Below are 16,758 nucleotides of genomic sequence, written 5' to 3'. Positions count from 1 at the left end.
TACACTCTATACTGTTCTACATAAGGGGAAAAACATGAATACTCTTTGAATGGTCAATTTCAAACTCACTAAGGCCTTACTTTGTGTATGAGCCCTAGCGCATATCAAGGGGTATACTGTATGTAACCGACACCAAAACATAGCACTGTATCAAAAACAAGAAAAAGGTTGGCCTGATCCTCACCAAGAGCCACATCTTCTGTCCTGTGGATGCTGCCCAACCTCCAGCACGTGTGCACACAGTGCTCAGGAGCAGCTTTTGCAGACTACAGATTCCCACAGCTGAATGGCAGAGGCCAAGAGTACTTGCTGCTAAACATCCTACCAGATGCCCTTAACATAGAGAATGATCCAGCCCCAAAGACCGACAGCACTAAGAGTGAGTCTGACAGATAACAAAGTCCGGGTACAAACCCTTTCAGTGCTCCTGGGTCACACAGTGCAGCACAAAGGCAGATACTCCTCAGTCTTATCTAGGACACTGGAATACTGAACAACACCTTTATGTCCCTTGCAACATGAAAACTGTGTGACTGCATAATTATGACTATTTCAAATACTAGCTTAAACTTCTGTGACAGGTCTTCAACACTGCAGGATTAATTTTCAACTTGCTCTTGCATACAAATAGCTCATGTGGCTCTGTAAGGGCAAAATTAAATAACAAAAGAGAATTTTAATACCACCAAGACAAGGGACTTAGAAAGGATGCGCAGCGGAGGCAGCCTGCAACTTTCAGGGGAGGCCTCACGCGGCTCGTGAAATCCAAAACAGGTCCTCTTTGTCAGAAAGACCTGTGTGTTTAAAAACAGACTTACTCACAGGTACAAATTCCTTATGATGATAATGATCCTTACGTATACCTAAAATGTACCAATAAACTTAGTAAAAATACTTAAACTTTACTATTTAGAAAACTATTAAGGGGGCTTAAAATCAACAAGTATACCAGTGGAACCTTCCATATTACAGATACCCGTGTTTAAAGGCATAAAAACCAAATCTCAGAATTATGACTAATAGGGTGAGAGATGCTTACAAAAGAATGACAAAAGACAAAGAAATAAAAAAACAAACAAATAAGCAAACCAAAAAAATCAAGACAAACCATACTGTACCTGAGGGCATCAGCACCAAACTTTTGGATGACTGAAACTGGATCTGGATAATTCTTTTTTCGTTTGCTCATTTTCTGGCCATCACTTGTAAAACAAAAACTAGATGTCAATTAAATAATTAAACAACACAGCTGATTCTTACATGTGTATAAATTATTTGCAAATAACAATACATTAAGTGCAAATAGAAGCAGTAATTACATAACATTCAGGTTGTTTTGTTGACACTTCTAGCCTTTTTTCTTTTATGTGATGCAGAAGACAAAACTCAGGGTGCTGGGAGTCCAGCCAAGTACTTTACTAGACAGCTACAGTTCTGGCCTCAAAAATCTTTTTTAGTACCATGATAAATCCACGAAGATGTTCTGAAACTCATCCCAGAGAAATGAAAGCTTACAGTCACATAAATAACTGTACGTGAGTGTTTACAGCATCTTTATGTATAACCACCAAATACTCAAGGCAACCCAGACGGCCTTCAAGAGGTAGAGGCAGAGGTAGATGGGAGAGGCTCTGGGCTTCACCCACGGTACAGTAAAAATCAAACAGGTAGAAGGTTGAACTACTGTATATCCTTTTTTTTTTTTTTTTTTGGTTTTGGTTTTTCTCCGGTACCAGGAACCGAACTCACAACCTTGCGCTTGCCAGGCAGGTGCTTTTGTCGCTGAGCTAAATCCCCAGCCCCTGTATATCCTTACTGTGAAACACTACTCAGCAATGAAAAAGAATGCACAACTTGAAACTTCCAAAAGAATTATGCTAACAAAAAGCCAATCCTCTGAAATTAGATGCTGATACTATTTACATAAAATTCTTGAGATGATGAAGTTAGGGAGATAAGACAGTGGATTAGTGGCTGCTGGGGACTGAGACTGAGGGTGAAAGATGGGAAAGGATGCAGTTTTCAAGAGCAAGATGAAGAGCTAGGTGTGGTAGACCACGCCTAAAATTCTAGCACTTGGGAGACAGAGGCAGGAGGAATGCCATAAATTCCAGGCCAACCTGGGGTACAAAAGCAACTTCAGGGGCTGGGGATTTAGCTCAGCGGCAAAGTGCCTGCCTGGCAAGCGCAAGGTCATGAGTTCGGTTCCCGGTACCGGAGAAAAACCAAAAAAAAAAAAAAAGCAACTTCAAGGTCAGCCTGCACTACTTAGTGAGACCCTGTCTCAAAAAAAAAAGGCAACAGGAAGAGACCCTTGTGATGTTGAAGCCATTCACTCTGATAACCATGCTGGTGAATTCAGAAACTTATACATGGGAGGATACATTACTATTAAATACACACAAACAAATGAATACACATACAACTGGAAAAATCTGAGTGAGATCAATGGATTATGCCAACATCTTAGCTGTGATATACTCTACAAATGTGACCACTGAAGGAAATTTGACAAAATACACAAGGTTTTCTACTATGTTTTACAACTGCAGGCAAATCTAGTATGATCTCAATAAAAATGTCATGAACAAAAGGGCTGCTGCTCAGTGGTAGTGTGTGCTTAACACATGAGGTTCTGAGTTCAGTCACCCCCTCCTGGCAAAAAGCAGATTGTAGAGCTGGCTTCAAAACTCTAATTTATGCTGGACACAGTGACATTTGCCTGTAATCCTAGCACTTGGGAGGCTGAGGCAAGAGGATTACTGAAGTAAGAGCCCAGCCTGGGCTACATAACGAGTTTAAGGTCAGCCTGAACTATAGAGTGAGACCCTGTCTCAGAAAAGAACATTAAGAAATAAAAACATGCTCAAATTTATGACTAATTTTCTCTGTTCTGTGACCTTCAGCAAGTATCTTTAATTGTCTTGTGCACTAGAACTCTACACTATCAAAATGGGATAATCATAGGCCCCATTTCAAACTCTTCTGAGGATAAAATTAGTTAAGACATGTTTGCGCACAGCAGGGCCTGGCTGGTGAGGAGCACACCCTGAATGCTGGTGTGGTCCTTCCTCACACAGCGTGTGAAGCTGGGATTTATGGTGCCTGTGTGGGTGAATCTTTGTTTTTAAAGTTTTGTTTTTATTCTTAATGACTAGAGGTCATGGAAGCAATGGGAAGTAAATTTCCCATTAATACTAAGATATGACAAACACTCATTGGGAGGCAGAATCCCTGGCCTGCTGCGGTTCTCAGCAGCACTGCACCTGGCATTCCCGGCCTCTAGAACCCAGAGCTTCCTCCCATGGAAGAGTAAGAGCTGGCGAGGTGCAGCATCGCTATTATCCTGCCTGACAGGTTGACAGGCAGAGGAGGCAGCAGAAGGCATAGGCAACTTAGGGACTTAGTTAGACCCTGTCTCCAAATAGAAAACCAAGAAAGAGCTAGGGATATAATTCAGTGTGAAAATCTTGGATTCAATTCCCAGTAGCACATACACAGAGGACAAAAATAAATAAATCAATAAATAAAAATAAAAATCCACACTTCAGGACCGAGAAACAGATTAAAAAAGACTTATAAGCAAAAGTATCTCCCACAATACCCGCTTATATAAAACCTCCACCATTACTAGCGATAGCAGCAAAACAATCTGGGAGAGTGCCCCTTCCCTGCGAGAGACCTGGCTCTCAGCACACTCCTCCTCCTTAGGAAACAGTGCCGTGTGGAACCACAGGACAGGAGTGTCAATGAAAGGGAGGAGCAACAAGAAGTCTGGTATCAGAGGGGCAAGGAAGAGGGCTACAGCTGGCACTCAGTGTTCCTAAAACCCTCTACTGAGAGAGAAAACAGGGCAAGGCCCCACCAAAACACAGCTGCTTTGCTAAACCAGAGTTTGCGGGGCTGAGGACAAAGGGCACAGGCCCTGGAACTAGTTACTCGGGAGGAAAGCACCTGCCTTGCCAGGATGAGCCCGTTCACAATCACATTCTTGAACGGTGGTTTTCCAAAGAGAGCTGTGGCCAGGACCAGCAGGGTGTAAAACCTGAAAAGACAATACTTCAGTGAGAACATAAAAGGAACCCCACGCAAGAAAAATGCGCTTGCTCACTGGACTGAGTTTATTTTTGATAGATTTTACTTTTTGATGATCACATAAAGCTATGGTTCTCAGTTTTGATTACACATCAGAATCTTGTGGAGAAAGTTGGAAAGTAACAGACACAGGGAACCCAGCACAGATCAATCAAATTACAGCCTCTAGTTTGCAAACAAAATTTGCTTCATTACAAGCAAGCAAAGGCCTGCTGTGTGCTGACCCTCCCTGTGCGAGGCTCTCTCCGGAGCCACAGGCGGCACAGGGGGCTGGGGTGAGCAGAACCGCTCCACATGCCGGCTGAGAACGAGGAATGTACAGCACCTTGTATATTACTGTACCACACGATCTGGTGACAAAAAAATGCAAGAAGCACTCATAGCCAAGGGAAAATTGTAGACCTTGGTAACACAGAAAATGCCTCTGGTTCTGTCTGATATACATCTCATTTATGCATAACTGAACCTCCTCGACAGAACTCTCACAGCCCTGTTACTGGCCAGGGGTGGCACTCATGTGCCACCCTGACCTGCTCCTGCTGTTCTGGGGTGACATTCTCATGCCAATGACCTACCCGGCTGTACCGGGGGTAACACTCTCTTACCACCCTGAATTGAGCCTGCACTCTAGGAACATCAAAGAAAATGAGCTGATGAGCCCAGATCCCAATCAAGTACAAACACCTGTCCAGAGATGGGCCTTTTACTCCCAAAGAGGGCTGGGAGGACTCCTGGTGCCCAAGAGGCAGCCCGGGCCTGACAGAAGGGAAAGTGGGCAGCGAGGACATGGGCCCCACACAAGGACTTTAACAGTAACTATCATAAATTGAAAAGACAGAAAGTGACGTCAAAAGTTCCTTGAGCATGCTCCTGCAGAAATGTTACCACACGGGCCCCAAAAGCCCGCCCATACAAAGCAGGTGCCTCCCCTTTTCCCATTATGAGGCTGTGAGTACTGCTAAGTAGGGCACCAGATAAAACCAGTGCCAAACATCCAACATATTTATACATGTGGATGTCTTGGAATGCTCATTTTTACTTTTTTATTTTTTTTTTTTTCGTACTGGGAATCAAACTCGGGACTTTGCACTTGCCAGGGAGGCGCTGTGCCATTGAGCTATATCTCTGGCCCCTAGAATGCTCACTTTTAGGGCTAGAATGAATACGTAAGAACATTTCCGACTACTTCCCAAATTCCTAGCACTCAACCTATTTATAGTTTTGTTATGAATACTCACTAAATATTTGAGTAAATGATTTGAACAAGCTAAAAATGCATATTAAGTGTTTTATATTACTTTAATTTCCAATTTAACATATAGATATATTATCAAATGTTAGTGAAATAATTCAAATCATAACAATACAGCCCTACTGTAGTGAAAGAATCCTGCAGAAAAGGTAGGTTAGTGTCCATGCTGTGGGGGTTGGGCAGACACAAGGCTCGTACTGTGTGGTACAACCACAGCACCCAGCAGATACATGGCAGGCACTCAGCAAAACAGTTGCTCAATAAAAGAAAAATGAACCCAGCACTTGAAGAGCAAAGGGACATACCATCCTCTGGTTTGGTCAATGCCTTCACCTATGAAGTCTGCAGGAAAAGCATCCTCAAACTCCCTCTTGTTTTCAAACGGATAGTGAACCTGGGCGTAGGGCATGCTACCACTCTCGAACCAGCAGTCAAACACCTCGGAGATGCGCCGTAGAGGGCTCTTCCCACGGCGTGATGGAATGGTCAGGTGGTCAATGCTACCAAACAAAAGAGTTGCCACTTCTGTAAGTATAACAGAACTTCCAGTCTAACTGCCAACAGGAAATGAAAGGCCCTCATAAGATATTACAGTCATGTGTCCTATCACTGCATATACAGTGGTAGTCTTTGTAACAGAGCGAAAAACTTCCTATCATGCAGGAGCAGTGTAGTGGTCATGAGGCAGCACAAGGCATTACTCACGCTTATGGTGATGGTGGTGTCAACAAACTGACTCTGCTAGAAACTGAAAATACAGCACATACAATTATGTACAGTGTATAATACTTGACAATGATGTGCAACTCGTTTATTAGAATTTTCCTTATTTTAGAATTTACTACATATAAAAAAAGTTTGCTATATAACCACATGCCATGCCTTGCTACCAACATCCACCTACTGCTTGTGTTTCCATCTGACCGCACCAAGGACACAGCCTGAGTGACAGCAAAGACCTGCTTGGTCTCGGGGAGAACACTAGGATCTGCAAAATGACAGGATCACCCGATGATGCATTTCCAGGACACACTCTGTGGCTAAGGGATGCGTGACTACATATACACCTGCAAAGAGGAGTACCGCAGTTCTTAGAGGCTTTCCGAGAGCAAGGGGTGTGCTCACTGTGAGGGCGCACACCAAACTCACCTCATGTTTCACTGAAGGAGGGGGGATACTATCTCACCCCAACATGAATCAACAAAGTAGTTCACTGCACAGCAAGGGAAACCATCTCCAGAGTGAAGACGCAGAACAGGAAAAAATTTTTGCCAGCTACACCTTAAAGGACTAACAGCCAGAATATATAAGGAAATTTTTTAAAAATTACAAACCCCTAAATTAAAGGCCCATTTAAAAAAATAAGGATGTGAAATGAACAGCTACTTCTCAGCGGAAGAAATACAAATAGCAATAAACACATGAAAAACATTCAACATCTCTGGTCATTTAAGGAATTAAATTAAAAGAACACTGAGATTCCATCTTGCTCCATTAAAAGTGGCTACCATCAAGAAATCAAGGCTGGGTTTGGTGGTACACACCTATAATCCCACCACTTGGGTGGGTGAGGCAGGAAGATGGCTGTGAGTTTGAGGCCAGCCTAGGCTACATAGTGAGTTCAAGGCCATCCTGTACTACATAGCAAGGGTCACACAGACACACACACACACTAACAAAAAAGAAAACAGCCAATAACAAATGCTGGAGAGGCTGTAGGGAAAAAGGAACTCTTCTCCATTGTTGGTGGGACTGTAAACTGATATAACCACCTTGGAAATCAGTATGTTGATTCCTCAAAAAAGTAAAAATAGAATTTCTATTTGACCCAGCTATTCCTCTTCTAGGTATCTTCCCAAAAGAGTTAAGACATCATACTACAGGGACGTACACATACCCATGTCTATAACAGCACAATTCTTAATAGCTAAATCTTGGAATCAGCCGATATGTCCATGAACAGATGAATGGATAAAGAAAATGTGGTATTTATACACATTGGAGTACTACTCTGCCAAAAAGAAAGATAAACTCAAGTCATTTGTAGGAAACTACATTTACCTTGAAACCATAATGTTAAGTAACTCAGATACATAAGCTTAAATATAGCATGGTTTCTCTTATATAAAAAGCTATACACATACACACATATATATGTACGTATATAAAGTAAAAGACAGGTAACAGGAAAAAGGAGAGGGAAAAAAAGGTAATATAATACACCACAGATAATGTATCTAAAAGTGAACCCTGACTCAGTACAACTTTACACGCTTTGTATGTTCCTTGGCCTACTGGCCTGGTTTTCAATCTGTATATGTGATAATGAACTTTATAAGGTCTTATAAAATAAATAAATGAATCTGATGTTGGAAAAATAAAAGGGGAATGCAATGACAGTGAGGGAAAGAACTGAAACGTGTTATGTACATGTACCAATCCCGTATACTGAATGCAGTCATTATGTATTGGAAACATATGCTAATAAAAGTTTAAAAAAAAAAGTATATAAAAGAAAAATTAAAGTCATTCACAAACTAGTGCTTTCCACATGCAGCTCTGTAATTTGCCACAGACCATGTCTTAACAGAAGGATTTTAGGACTGAAGTGATCAAACACTCAGAAACTGACCTCTCTCTGTGGAGATCTGAGATCTTTGCTCCTGATAGTTCCTCCAGTTCTGCCACTGAGCCAACACAAACTATCTGTCAAAAACAAAGATAAAAGTAGGAGATTTTAAAGCCAAAGACGTTGCACTGAGTTATTTATATGGTGTTCACATTTAACTTTAGAAACTGTTGATCTTTTATTTTTATACTTTTATTAATATATGTGTATAGTATATGATCATTATATTCATTATGGAGAGTTGGCATACATACATTATATATCTTAATTCTTTTTACTTCTCTGCCTTCCTCCCCGATACGCTTCTTTTGGTGTTTTGACATGGGATCTTGCTCTGGAATTCAGGCTGGCCTTGAACTCACTATGTAGCGCCGGCTGGTCTCAAACTTACGGCAATCCTCCTGCCTCAGCCTCTCAAGTGCTGGGACAACAGATGTATGCCACCATGCCTGGCTTAATATTCTCTTAAAGCTCATTAACACACCAATCTGGGCTAAAGGCCTGTTACTACTGCAGCTTATCTCTCTTGAAAAGCCACACTCTGGTTTTGGAGCTAAAAGACAGGGCTAACTGGAACATCCAGAAGGGGGAGAATCAGCTGGCAGTGGCCACCCCAGCAGGGGCGGCTGTGGCTCTGTTACCTATGGAGTATCCAAGGTCTCTTTCCTTGCCTTTCCCATTCAGTCCTAAAAAGTCTCCTGATTTAGATGCTTCACTGGTGCCTCAGGTTGTACAAGAAGCTCATCAGTCCCTGGGGCACTGCTGCTTGTCACTGCTCTCATGCTCTCTGCATGGGAGAGAGGGTCCTGTCATGGAAATCTGGGTCTCTGCTTCTACCCGTCCACTCACCTGCCCATAGGGTTAGTTTCAGAAATTAAAGGACTAAATGCAATAGTAAATTTGTTTCCCAGTTTTCCTTTTTCATTACCTATATGATCAATTTAAGCTTAATGCTGTAACCTAAAGGGAAAAAGAGATCACAGCCAACACCAGAAAAAATTTAATATGTGGATTTCCCTGAAATAGAAACTATATCCTTCACTCTACACAGAATTCAAAACTACATTTAATTAAAATAGGTAAAAATTTAAACACTCAAGCTGGGTGTGGTGGTGGATTCCTGGAATCCCAGCACTCGGGAGGCTGAGGCAGGAGGATTATTGTGAAATCGAGACCATCCTGGGCCACAAAGTGAGCTCAAGGCCAGCCTGAACTGCATAGTGCGACCAAGTCTCAAACAAAAAAACTTTCAAAATAGATTTTTATTTTGTGTTATAACTGAAGAAGAAATGAAGCAAACACTGATGAAGCGTCAAAGAAAGAAGAAAATTCTTTTACACTGTATTCCCAAGGAAAGAACAAAGTGTCTCAACAAGTCAACACAAGGACATACGCTGGGCCTCACCTCCTCAAAGTCGTCGCTGACCCACAGCGGGATAGGGGTGCCCCAGTATCTGTTTCGGGAGACTGCCCAGTCACGTGCATCTTTCAGCCAGTTTCCAAACCGCTTTTCTCGCACAAACTCTGGCACCCTGACAGAAACATATTACAGAACCCATCAAGTCAGAACACTAGTAAGTCAACACTGTCATTGTATCTGCATAACACCTTGGGTAATGCTTTGCAGCCTACTTGCTCTGGAAACAGTGCGATCGCTGCTAGGAGCATGTCTTCTGGGCAGAGGCACCAGTATACCCAACAGTCTATGTTGATACCACTGACAGTGCAGCCATTTCCCTATCCTCCTAGCCAGCTGGGGACCTGAGCAGCCACCCCACCACAGCCAGCCTTGCTCCGCTCAAGTCTTCATGTCACCCACAGGTAAAGGCTTTGCTAAAATCCATTAGCATGGGCTCACAATAGGCGGGAGCCTCCTCTCTGGTCCTTCCTGATCCTGTACCGCAGTTTCCATCTGCAAGGCAAGTTCCCCAGCACACCGCTCCTCACTGGTCTCGGAGACATGCTGTGCCCTTCTCGCGACTCCTAACACTTCCGCTTCCAACGGGAAAATGATCCTTAATCTCTTGAGGTTCAGCTCTGCACGAATCCATCTCAAGCACAAGGCTGAGCTAGGGAATCCCTGAGCCCCCAAACAGCCTTTCCCTCTTGACACTGCAATAACCATTTTGTGTTATAAAGATCGGTTTATACGTAGGTACCCCTCAAGGCAATCTTACTACTACTGTAGGACCTTACAAGTCAGGGAATTAATGAGCTTGCTGGCTTACAAGATGGGCAAGCTATCTTTTGAGAAGTTAGTCATTTTGCTAGAAGCTTTTAGAAAGTTACAGTTTATAACCATTTCCTTTATTACCCTGTAAGTACTTAGCCTAGTACTTAACCTAGTACTTAGCCTGTATTTGAGCTACAGCCCCAGACCGCTAACATTTTTCTTTATTTTGAAGCAGGGTTTCATGAAATTGCCAGGGTGAGCCTGCACAGTCTCTGGAGTGCTGAGACCACAGACGTGGGCCACCATGCCCATCTCAAGTGCAATTCGAAGGTTTAGTTGGGTCTTTGCGGCAACCAAGAAGTAAAATCTAAATGCTCAGTGAAAGACATTCTGAAATGCAGAGGTTGAAGTCTGTTGCATTTTGTGCCCACAGGTTGAAATGATACTGTTTGATCTCCCACCTGGGAGTCAGACATCAGCAAGGGAAAGCAGAGGCCTCTGTGCTTGGACTCATGTCGAAAGCCAAGGACAGCTGACATCATCTACTTTAGGCACTCAGCAGGCACAAAAAGTACATTAAGTAAATGTGGATTTGTAGATATATCCTCAAATGTTTTTCCCGAAAAGGTGTTATTAATGTTATCAGCACCTGAGAGTAGTTATGCAATCAGATTTGTCCTGAAGTCATTCCACCCTGACAATCATTTAAATGGTAAGAGCCCATTTCCACTGGATGTTTAAAACGAAAAATGCATGCTTTATCCTGAATGCATGCTTTATTACTTCTGTTGTTGAGTATTAAATTATTGTGTTTGTGAACACATGAAACAGACAACTATTACAATAAAAGCTACTACATATAATTTGGGGGTGTGTAGGCCAATTAACTACCTACAAAGGGCAGTAGCAAGAAACGTCTCCCTGCTCACCAGTAGCACAGGTCGTTGTTCCTCAGTAAATGGTCCACCATGTGCTCCACTCGCACAAACCAGCTGGGCACTGCTTTGTAAATGAGGGGCGTGTCCGACCTGGGGAGGCAGAATCCCAAGTGCAAAGTCAGACAGAGACCCCATCCCGGGCCCCAGGCAAGACTGAACTACCACTGCCTAGGTGGCCTTCTGCTAATACTTATTTTTGTTATCGTTACAAATGTCTAAGTGTTTACAACTGGTCCTCTCCCTCAAGATAGCAAAAAAGGCAAAAGCCAATGGAAAAACAGAACTAAGAAGAAAAACACAGTTCTGCTGATGACAGCTGTCTAAGATATGACATTGCAAAGTCCCGTATCATGGGTTCTGTAAGTGTTTGGAAGCTGCTTGCTTATTTTATTTTTAGGAATTTTATCAATGCATAAAGTTGTCTGTTTCCTCAGGGTTGTGTGAGGAAAACAGACACATGTAGACAAAAATGTGATGTACAGAAGCCTCACATTCAGTCCTCACGTGCAGTTTCCAAACACTGCTGTGGTTTACATTGCGAGTGTCTCCCCAAAACCTCAGGGGCTCACAGGCAGGGATTTGGGATGGTGACCGGATCAGGGGTGCGCCTACTCATCGGGGGCTTAGTCCACTGATGGGCGCATAGCTGGCTTGCCACTCAGTGCTGAGCCCTGCTAGGAGGGGAGGCACAGGGAAAGACACATCTCTTTGCTCAGCTCTTTCCTTTACTGTTTCCCAGCCACTATGACTTGGGTAGTTCTCCTCTGCCTGGCCCTTCCACTATGCTATTTCTGCCTTGGAGACAGCCAAATATGGTGTACCCGTGAGCCAAAATAAACCTCTCTTTCTTTACGTTGTGGGTGTCAGGTATAGTGTCTCAGCCATGAATGTGACTAAGATGCTGACTCTTCAGGATACCCATGAGATGGAACCCAGAAAATACAAAGGCATGGACACATAAATCTGAAGCTCCAGCGACAACAGTCTTCATTTCCTCTCACCTCCAGCAGAAAGGATAGCTATGAGTGAAGGTGCTGGTGGCAACAAGTCGGTCCTGTTCCTTCAAGGTCCTGATGATATGTCTGTCAGCGTCCTGTTAAAAAAAACGAAGTATTTAGCCATTAAAACATCAAAGCTGGGTGCAGTAGTCCACACCTGTAATCCCAATGCTGAGACTGAAGGAGCACAAGCTTGAGTCTCACCTGGGCAAGTGAGTGAGATTCTGTCTCAAAAAAAAGAAATAAAAAGGGGTGGGGATACAGTTTAGTACAGTGGTCCTGGGTTTAATTCCTAGTACCACAGATAGATAAATTCTATTCTGCTTAGTAATAATGTATTACTAAAGTCTGACATGTTGTTATAAAGGCACAAATAACATGTCATCAAAAAATACTGTCCAGCTGGGTGTGGTGGCGCACACCTATAGTCCCAGCACTCGGGGGGCTGAGGCAGGAGGATCATTGCCAGTTCGACACCAGCCAGGGCTACAAAATGAGTTCAAGGCCACCATGAACCGCATAGCCAGACCCTGTCTCAAAAGGACAGAAAGATGAAAAAAAAAGCAACTGTCCAGGCCGGGGATGTAGCCCAACAGCACAGCACCTGCCTGGCGAGTACAAGGCCCTGAGTTTGGTTCCAAACACCAAAAAAATTAAAATAAATAAATAAATAAAAGCTGCAAAACTGTCTAGGCTGGGGATATAGCTCAGTGGCACAAGCACCTTCCTGGGAAGCACAAGGTCCTGAGTTTGATTCCTGGGACCAACCCCCCCGCAAATCTCTGGTCATTTTAAGCTACAGTAAGTCTCCAACTTATACAAATTGGAGTTGCAAACTTCACAGGTATACTATATAAGACTCACTTCACTGGCTTATGAACAAATCTGCCTTATGAACAATTTTCTTGGAATGGAACTCGTTCTTAAGTCAGGGGCTTACTGAACTTAAGCACTTAAAGTGTTTAAAACTTATGTTTCTCAGGCTGATCTCAAACTTGCTGTCTTCCCTAGTAGCTGGGATACAACACTATACTTTTTAAGTATATTGCCTAACATTTAAAGTAGTGAAATTTTCAATCGGAATGATTACAAAGCTGCTTCAAAAGACACAAATCACAGTACAATTTTCCTAATTCCTACTCCTGAATCTACAATATGCTTCCTCTAGATCAGTAATGGCAAGCCTTCTAGAGACAAGTTCCCAAACTGCAACCCAAAACCTACTTACTCTTTGCAAAATGCCAACACGGCAATGAAACCTGAATACAGAGGTTTTAGTTCAGAAAAAACAACTCGTACATTAATATATTTTGTCTTAAAGAAAAACAAATAATGTGTGCACCAAAGGTTCACCACCACTGAAACAAATACTAAGTCCTCTGAGTGTAGCTGATCGTATCAGTCTTGCTTTGATTTTTCTAAGTATGACGAGACTAACACCCTTCTAAGTCACAGAGACTACAGACCTTTACATACTGTCCTGTAAAATGTGTCACTTCTGCTGTGAAACAGCCTGAAGCATCTACAGGACAAATAGGGGCTGAGTCTTTCTGAATAATGTTGAAGTCCATACAGACGCGGAAGTCATCCTGGGAACAGACAAAGCAAGAAGGGAGGGAGAGAACAAAATAGTCTAAGTATGGGTGTGCAAAAGCAGGAAAGCACAAAGTAACAGACTGACAAGACAATTTTCAATATTCATCCCTTCCTTCCTCTCTCTCTTTCTTCAGCTTACTCGAAGGCAACTTAACCACCATTTAGGTAGTTAGAGCCTCATACCTAGACCAGGAATTGGACTGTCTAGCCCAGGCTTCACAACCATTATTTCACAGACCCTTACATATAGTATGTGAGAAGACAGATGAGACAAATAAATGCTTTAACAAATAAAATTGAAATGAAATCAAATTTGATTTATCACAGCAGCATACACCCACACCTGCAAACCAGGAGTCACCGAGGCATCAGGTACAACCTGTTTAGTACCACAAGACATTTGATGTACACATGGGTTGGTGCCATGTAAGCCCACAGGATGACAACAGTGATCTGACTTCAACACATTCACCTTATAAAAGAACCAGGTCTCAGGTGGCATAGCTCTTCTAGGTTAAAACACAGCGCTTCAAGAACAGATGGGAAGTGTCTGAAGTTGGATCTGTGTCTGTTAACATTCTGGGCTCTTCACCACATGAACCCCCTTCGCCCTCACAGTGCTGCTGCGTGGAAGGCAGCGGGGGCGGTCCCCAGTCTCACAGGGCATTTCCCTTGTGAAAACCAGCACTGATTCTCGTTTGATAGGTGACACAGCTGAGACACAAAGAACTTGGCTGGGAAGCAGCAAGGCTAGGAGTCAAAGCCTGTTTCAGAATCTGTGGTCCTCAACTCTTGCTCTGCTGCATGAATCTGAATTAAAGACATAGGCTGGAAAGCTGACAGGCTTCTTTCTAGAGTTCTATTCATCTTTGCTATGCAAGTTGCCTGGGGCAGGGAGAGACCCAATACTGTGTTACTGGGTGAGGACAAGCGCACTGGAAGGAAGGTGTCTCAGAACTGTTTACACGTGGTGCTAAAGGCTATGGAGAACTGAACTTCTACAGTGTGCAGAAGTTAGGTCAGCTATATATACTGACAGTGACGACTATCCTCATTTAAAAGGAAAATCTACAAACCAAGATATTATCCTTTATTATTACAGCAAAACCTTGGATTTGGTTATGCAAGAAAAACAAACATTTCTAATACATTTTTAACTTGATAAATAATTGAGGTTTTGTAACATGAGTAATGCTGACGTCAAATGTCACATGATCACAACTGAGCCAAAGGCTCCTCTCTCTCGCAGTGCAGGACTGTGGGTGATGTCTCAAAACACCAAGAGGTTATGGAGGAGATCTTGTCTGCAGAGGAATCCCTTACTTCAAATGAGATTAGGGACATGTGTAAAATGTGGGGAACAATTCAAAATTTTGTAGGAAAGCACCACCCAAATAAAGCTAGCAGTGTGACAGATGAATTTGTTTAAAGACAATGCAATGTCACATTTCCACAAAATCCTCAAAAGGCAAAAGCCATGTGTCCTTGGATAAGTTCCTTGTTAAAGTTGCATGAAAAGACAGATTCCACTGAGCCAACACACAGCAGTGATTCCATTAGATACTGAAAGTCATCCTACAAAATAATCCTCTTTCTTGTCCCTCACAACAGCCATGAACCATGAAGGTTTTCAAAGGTCATGAAGGTTTTCAAAGGTTAAGTACAGCAGGTTAATTTATTTTTCTTCATATTTTGTATTTTCTTTATTATTTTGTAATTATATTACAGTATTACAACCTTTTTTTCCCCGAGACAGAGTCTGCTATGTAGTTCAGGCTGGCCTTGATCTTATTATAGTCCAGGCTGGTCTCAAACTTATGGCAATTCTCCTGCCTCAGCCTCTTGAGTGCTGGGATTTCAGGCATTCACCATCACACCAGGCTGCGGTAGTTTTTATATGAATATTTCTGAGCTGTGGAACAAATTATCTGACTCTCCATTATTTTCATATAGGGAAATTCACTATGATATACTGTACAAGTGCTTCAGATTCTAAGCATGTTTCTAAAACAAATTATGCTTGCAAACCAATACTGTATGACTATTTTTTTGGTGCTGTGACTCAGATACAAACAGATTTCTTTATTACTAATTATCAGTGGAGTAATCATATCAGCTGGCTCTAAAATTACTATGAAGTGATGTCTTTTTGTTTTTTTTACTACTGAGAAGCCATATCCCCAGCCCTATGATGAGTTCTTAAAACTCAGTATTATCAGGACTGCTGACATCAGATTTGAATATAGACTGTGTACTAGGTAATATTAAAGAACTGCTGACTTTATTGCTTAGAAATAACAATGGCATGATGAATACACTAAAAATAAATGTCTTTATTCAGAGACGCATCTGGAACTACTTACAGATGAAAGGCATGATGCTGAAGATTTGCTTCAAATTCCTCTAGCCAAAATAAAAGGGTACAGGACCCCTAAATGCTAATTCATGCAGTTGGATTACCTCAATACAAGGATTTACTATACCATTTCCTTCTGCTGATGTTCAAAGGGTTCCATAATAAAAGCCCCTGCAGAGATTAGGCATGAAAGCAAAAGGATTCATGAAGACAGCCAGCTTCCCGCCCCATAGAACACGGTCACATGCCCAAGTCCTCTCACTGACAAGACAAACCCCACAGGAGTCTGTAGGTGATCCCAGCATCCTAGCAGCAAAGACTGTGAGAGGCATTCACTCATAACAGTGTGAAGCACTATACATCCGGGTACACAATTCAGTTAAATCCTCACAGTTATAGGGGCAAGGCCATGATTTAAGGCGAGGACTGGTTTAATAGGAAGCATTACCTTTACTGTCTGAGCTAGTCTAATATACACACACACACACACACACACACACGTAAAAATAACATTAAAAGAAATGCACCATCAGTAAAAGTGTTCTGGGAGACATGTAAACTGCATACCCCAAAGAGAGAAAGTTACCACATATAAATCATGAATGGATGAATGAAGACACACCAGGCACCTTGGCCTTTTGAAATGCATTAAATACCTACCAACAGACCCCCATTTGACACACTGTTTCCAGGTATCAACTCAGGGTCAATGGGATCTACA

At 42.4% G+C, this 16,758-nt stretch overlaps 1 protein-coding gene across 1 annotated transcript in view; it reads right to left on the bottom strand.

Annotated features, from left to right (window-relative positions):
- The window catches only part of Iars (isoleucyl-tRNA synthetase), a gene marked incomplete at its 5' end in the record, with an annotated part of 52,012 nt that overhangs the window by 29,149 nt on the left and 6,105 nt on the right, over positions 1–16,758 (bottom strand). The window contains 8 exon segments of the mRNA XM_005408918.2: positions 1,119–1,202; positions 3,959–4,045; positions 5,653–5,847; positions 7,980–8,053; positions 9,382–9,508; positions 11,079–11,177; positions 12,089–12,180; positions 13,552–13,674. Coding sequence (XP_005408975.2) covers positions 1,119–1,202; positions 3,959–4,045; positions 5,653–5,847; positions 7,980–8,053; positions 9,382–9,508; positions 11,079–11,177; positions 12,089–12,180; positions 13,552–13,674 — 881 coding nt within the window.

This window comes from Chinchilla lanigera, unplaced genomic scaffold (genome assembly GCF_000276665.1).
Source record: "Chinchilla lanigera isolate Chin_1 unplaced genomic scaffold, ChiLan1.0 scaffold00114, whole genome shotgun sequence".
Taxonomy (NCBI): domain Eukaryota; kingdom Metazoa; phylum Chordata; class Mammalia; order Rodentia; family Chinchillidae; genus Chinchilla; species Chinchilla lanigera.
The sequence above is the reverse complement of the archived record's forward strand: the minus strand, read 5'-3'. Positions and strand labels throughout refer to the sequence as shown.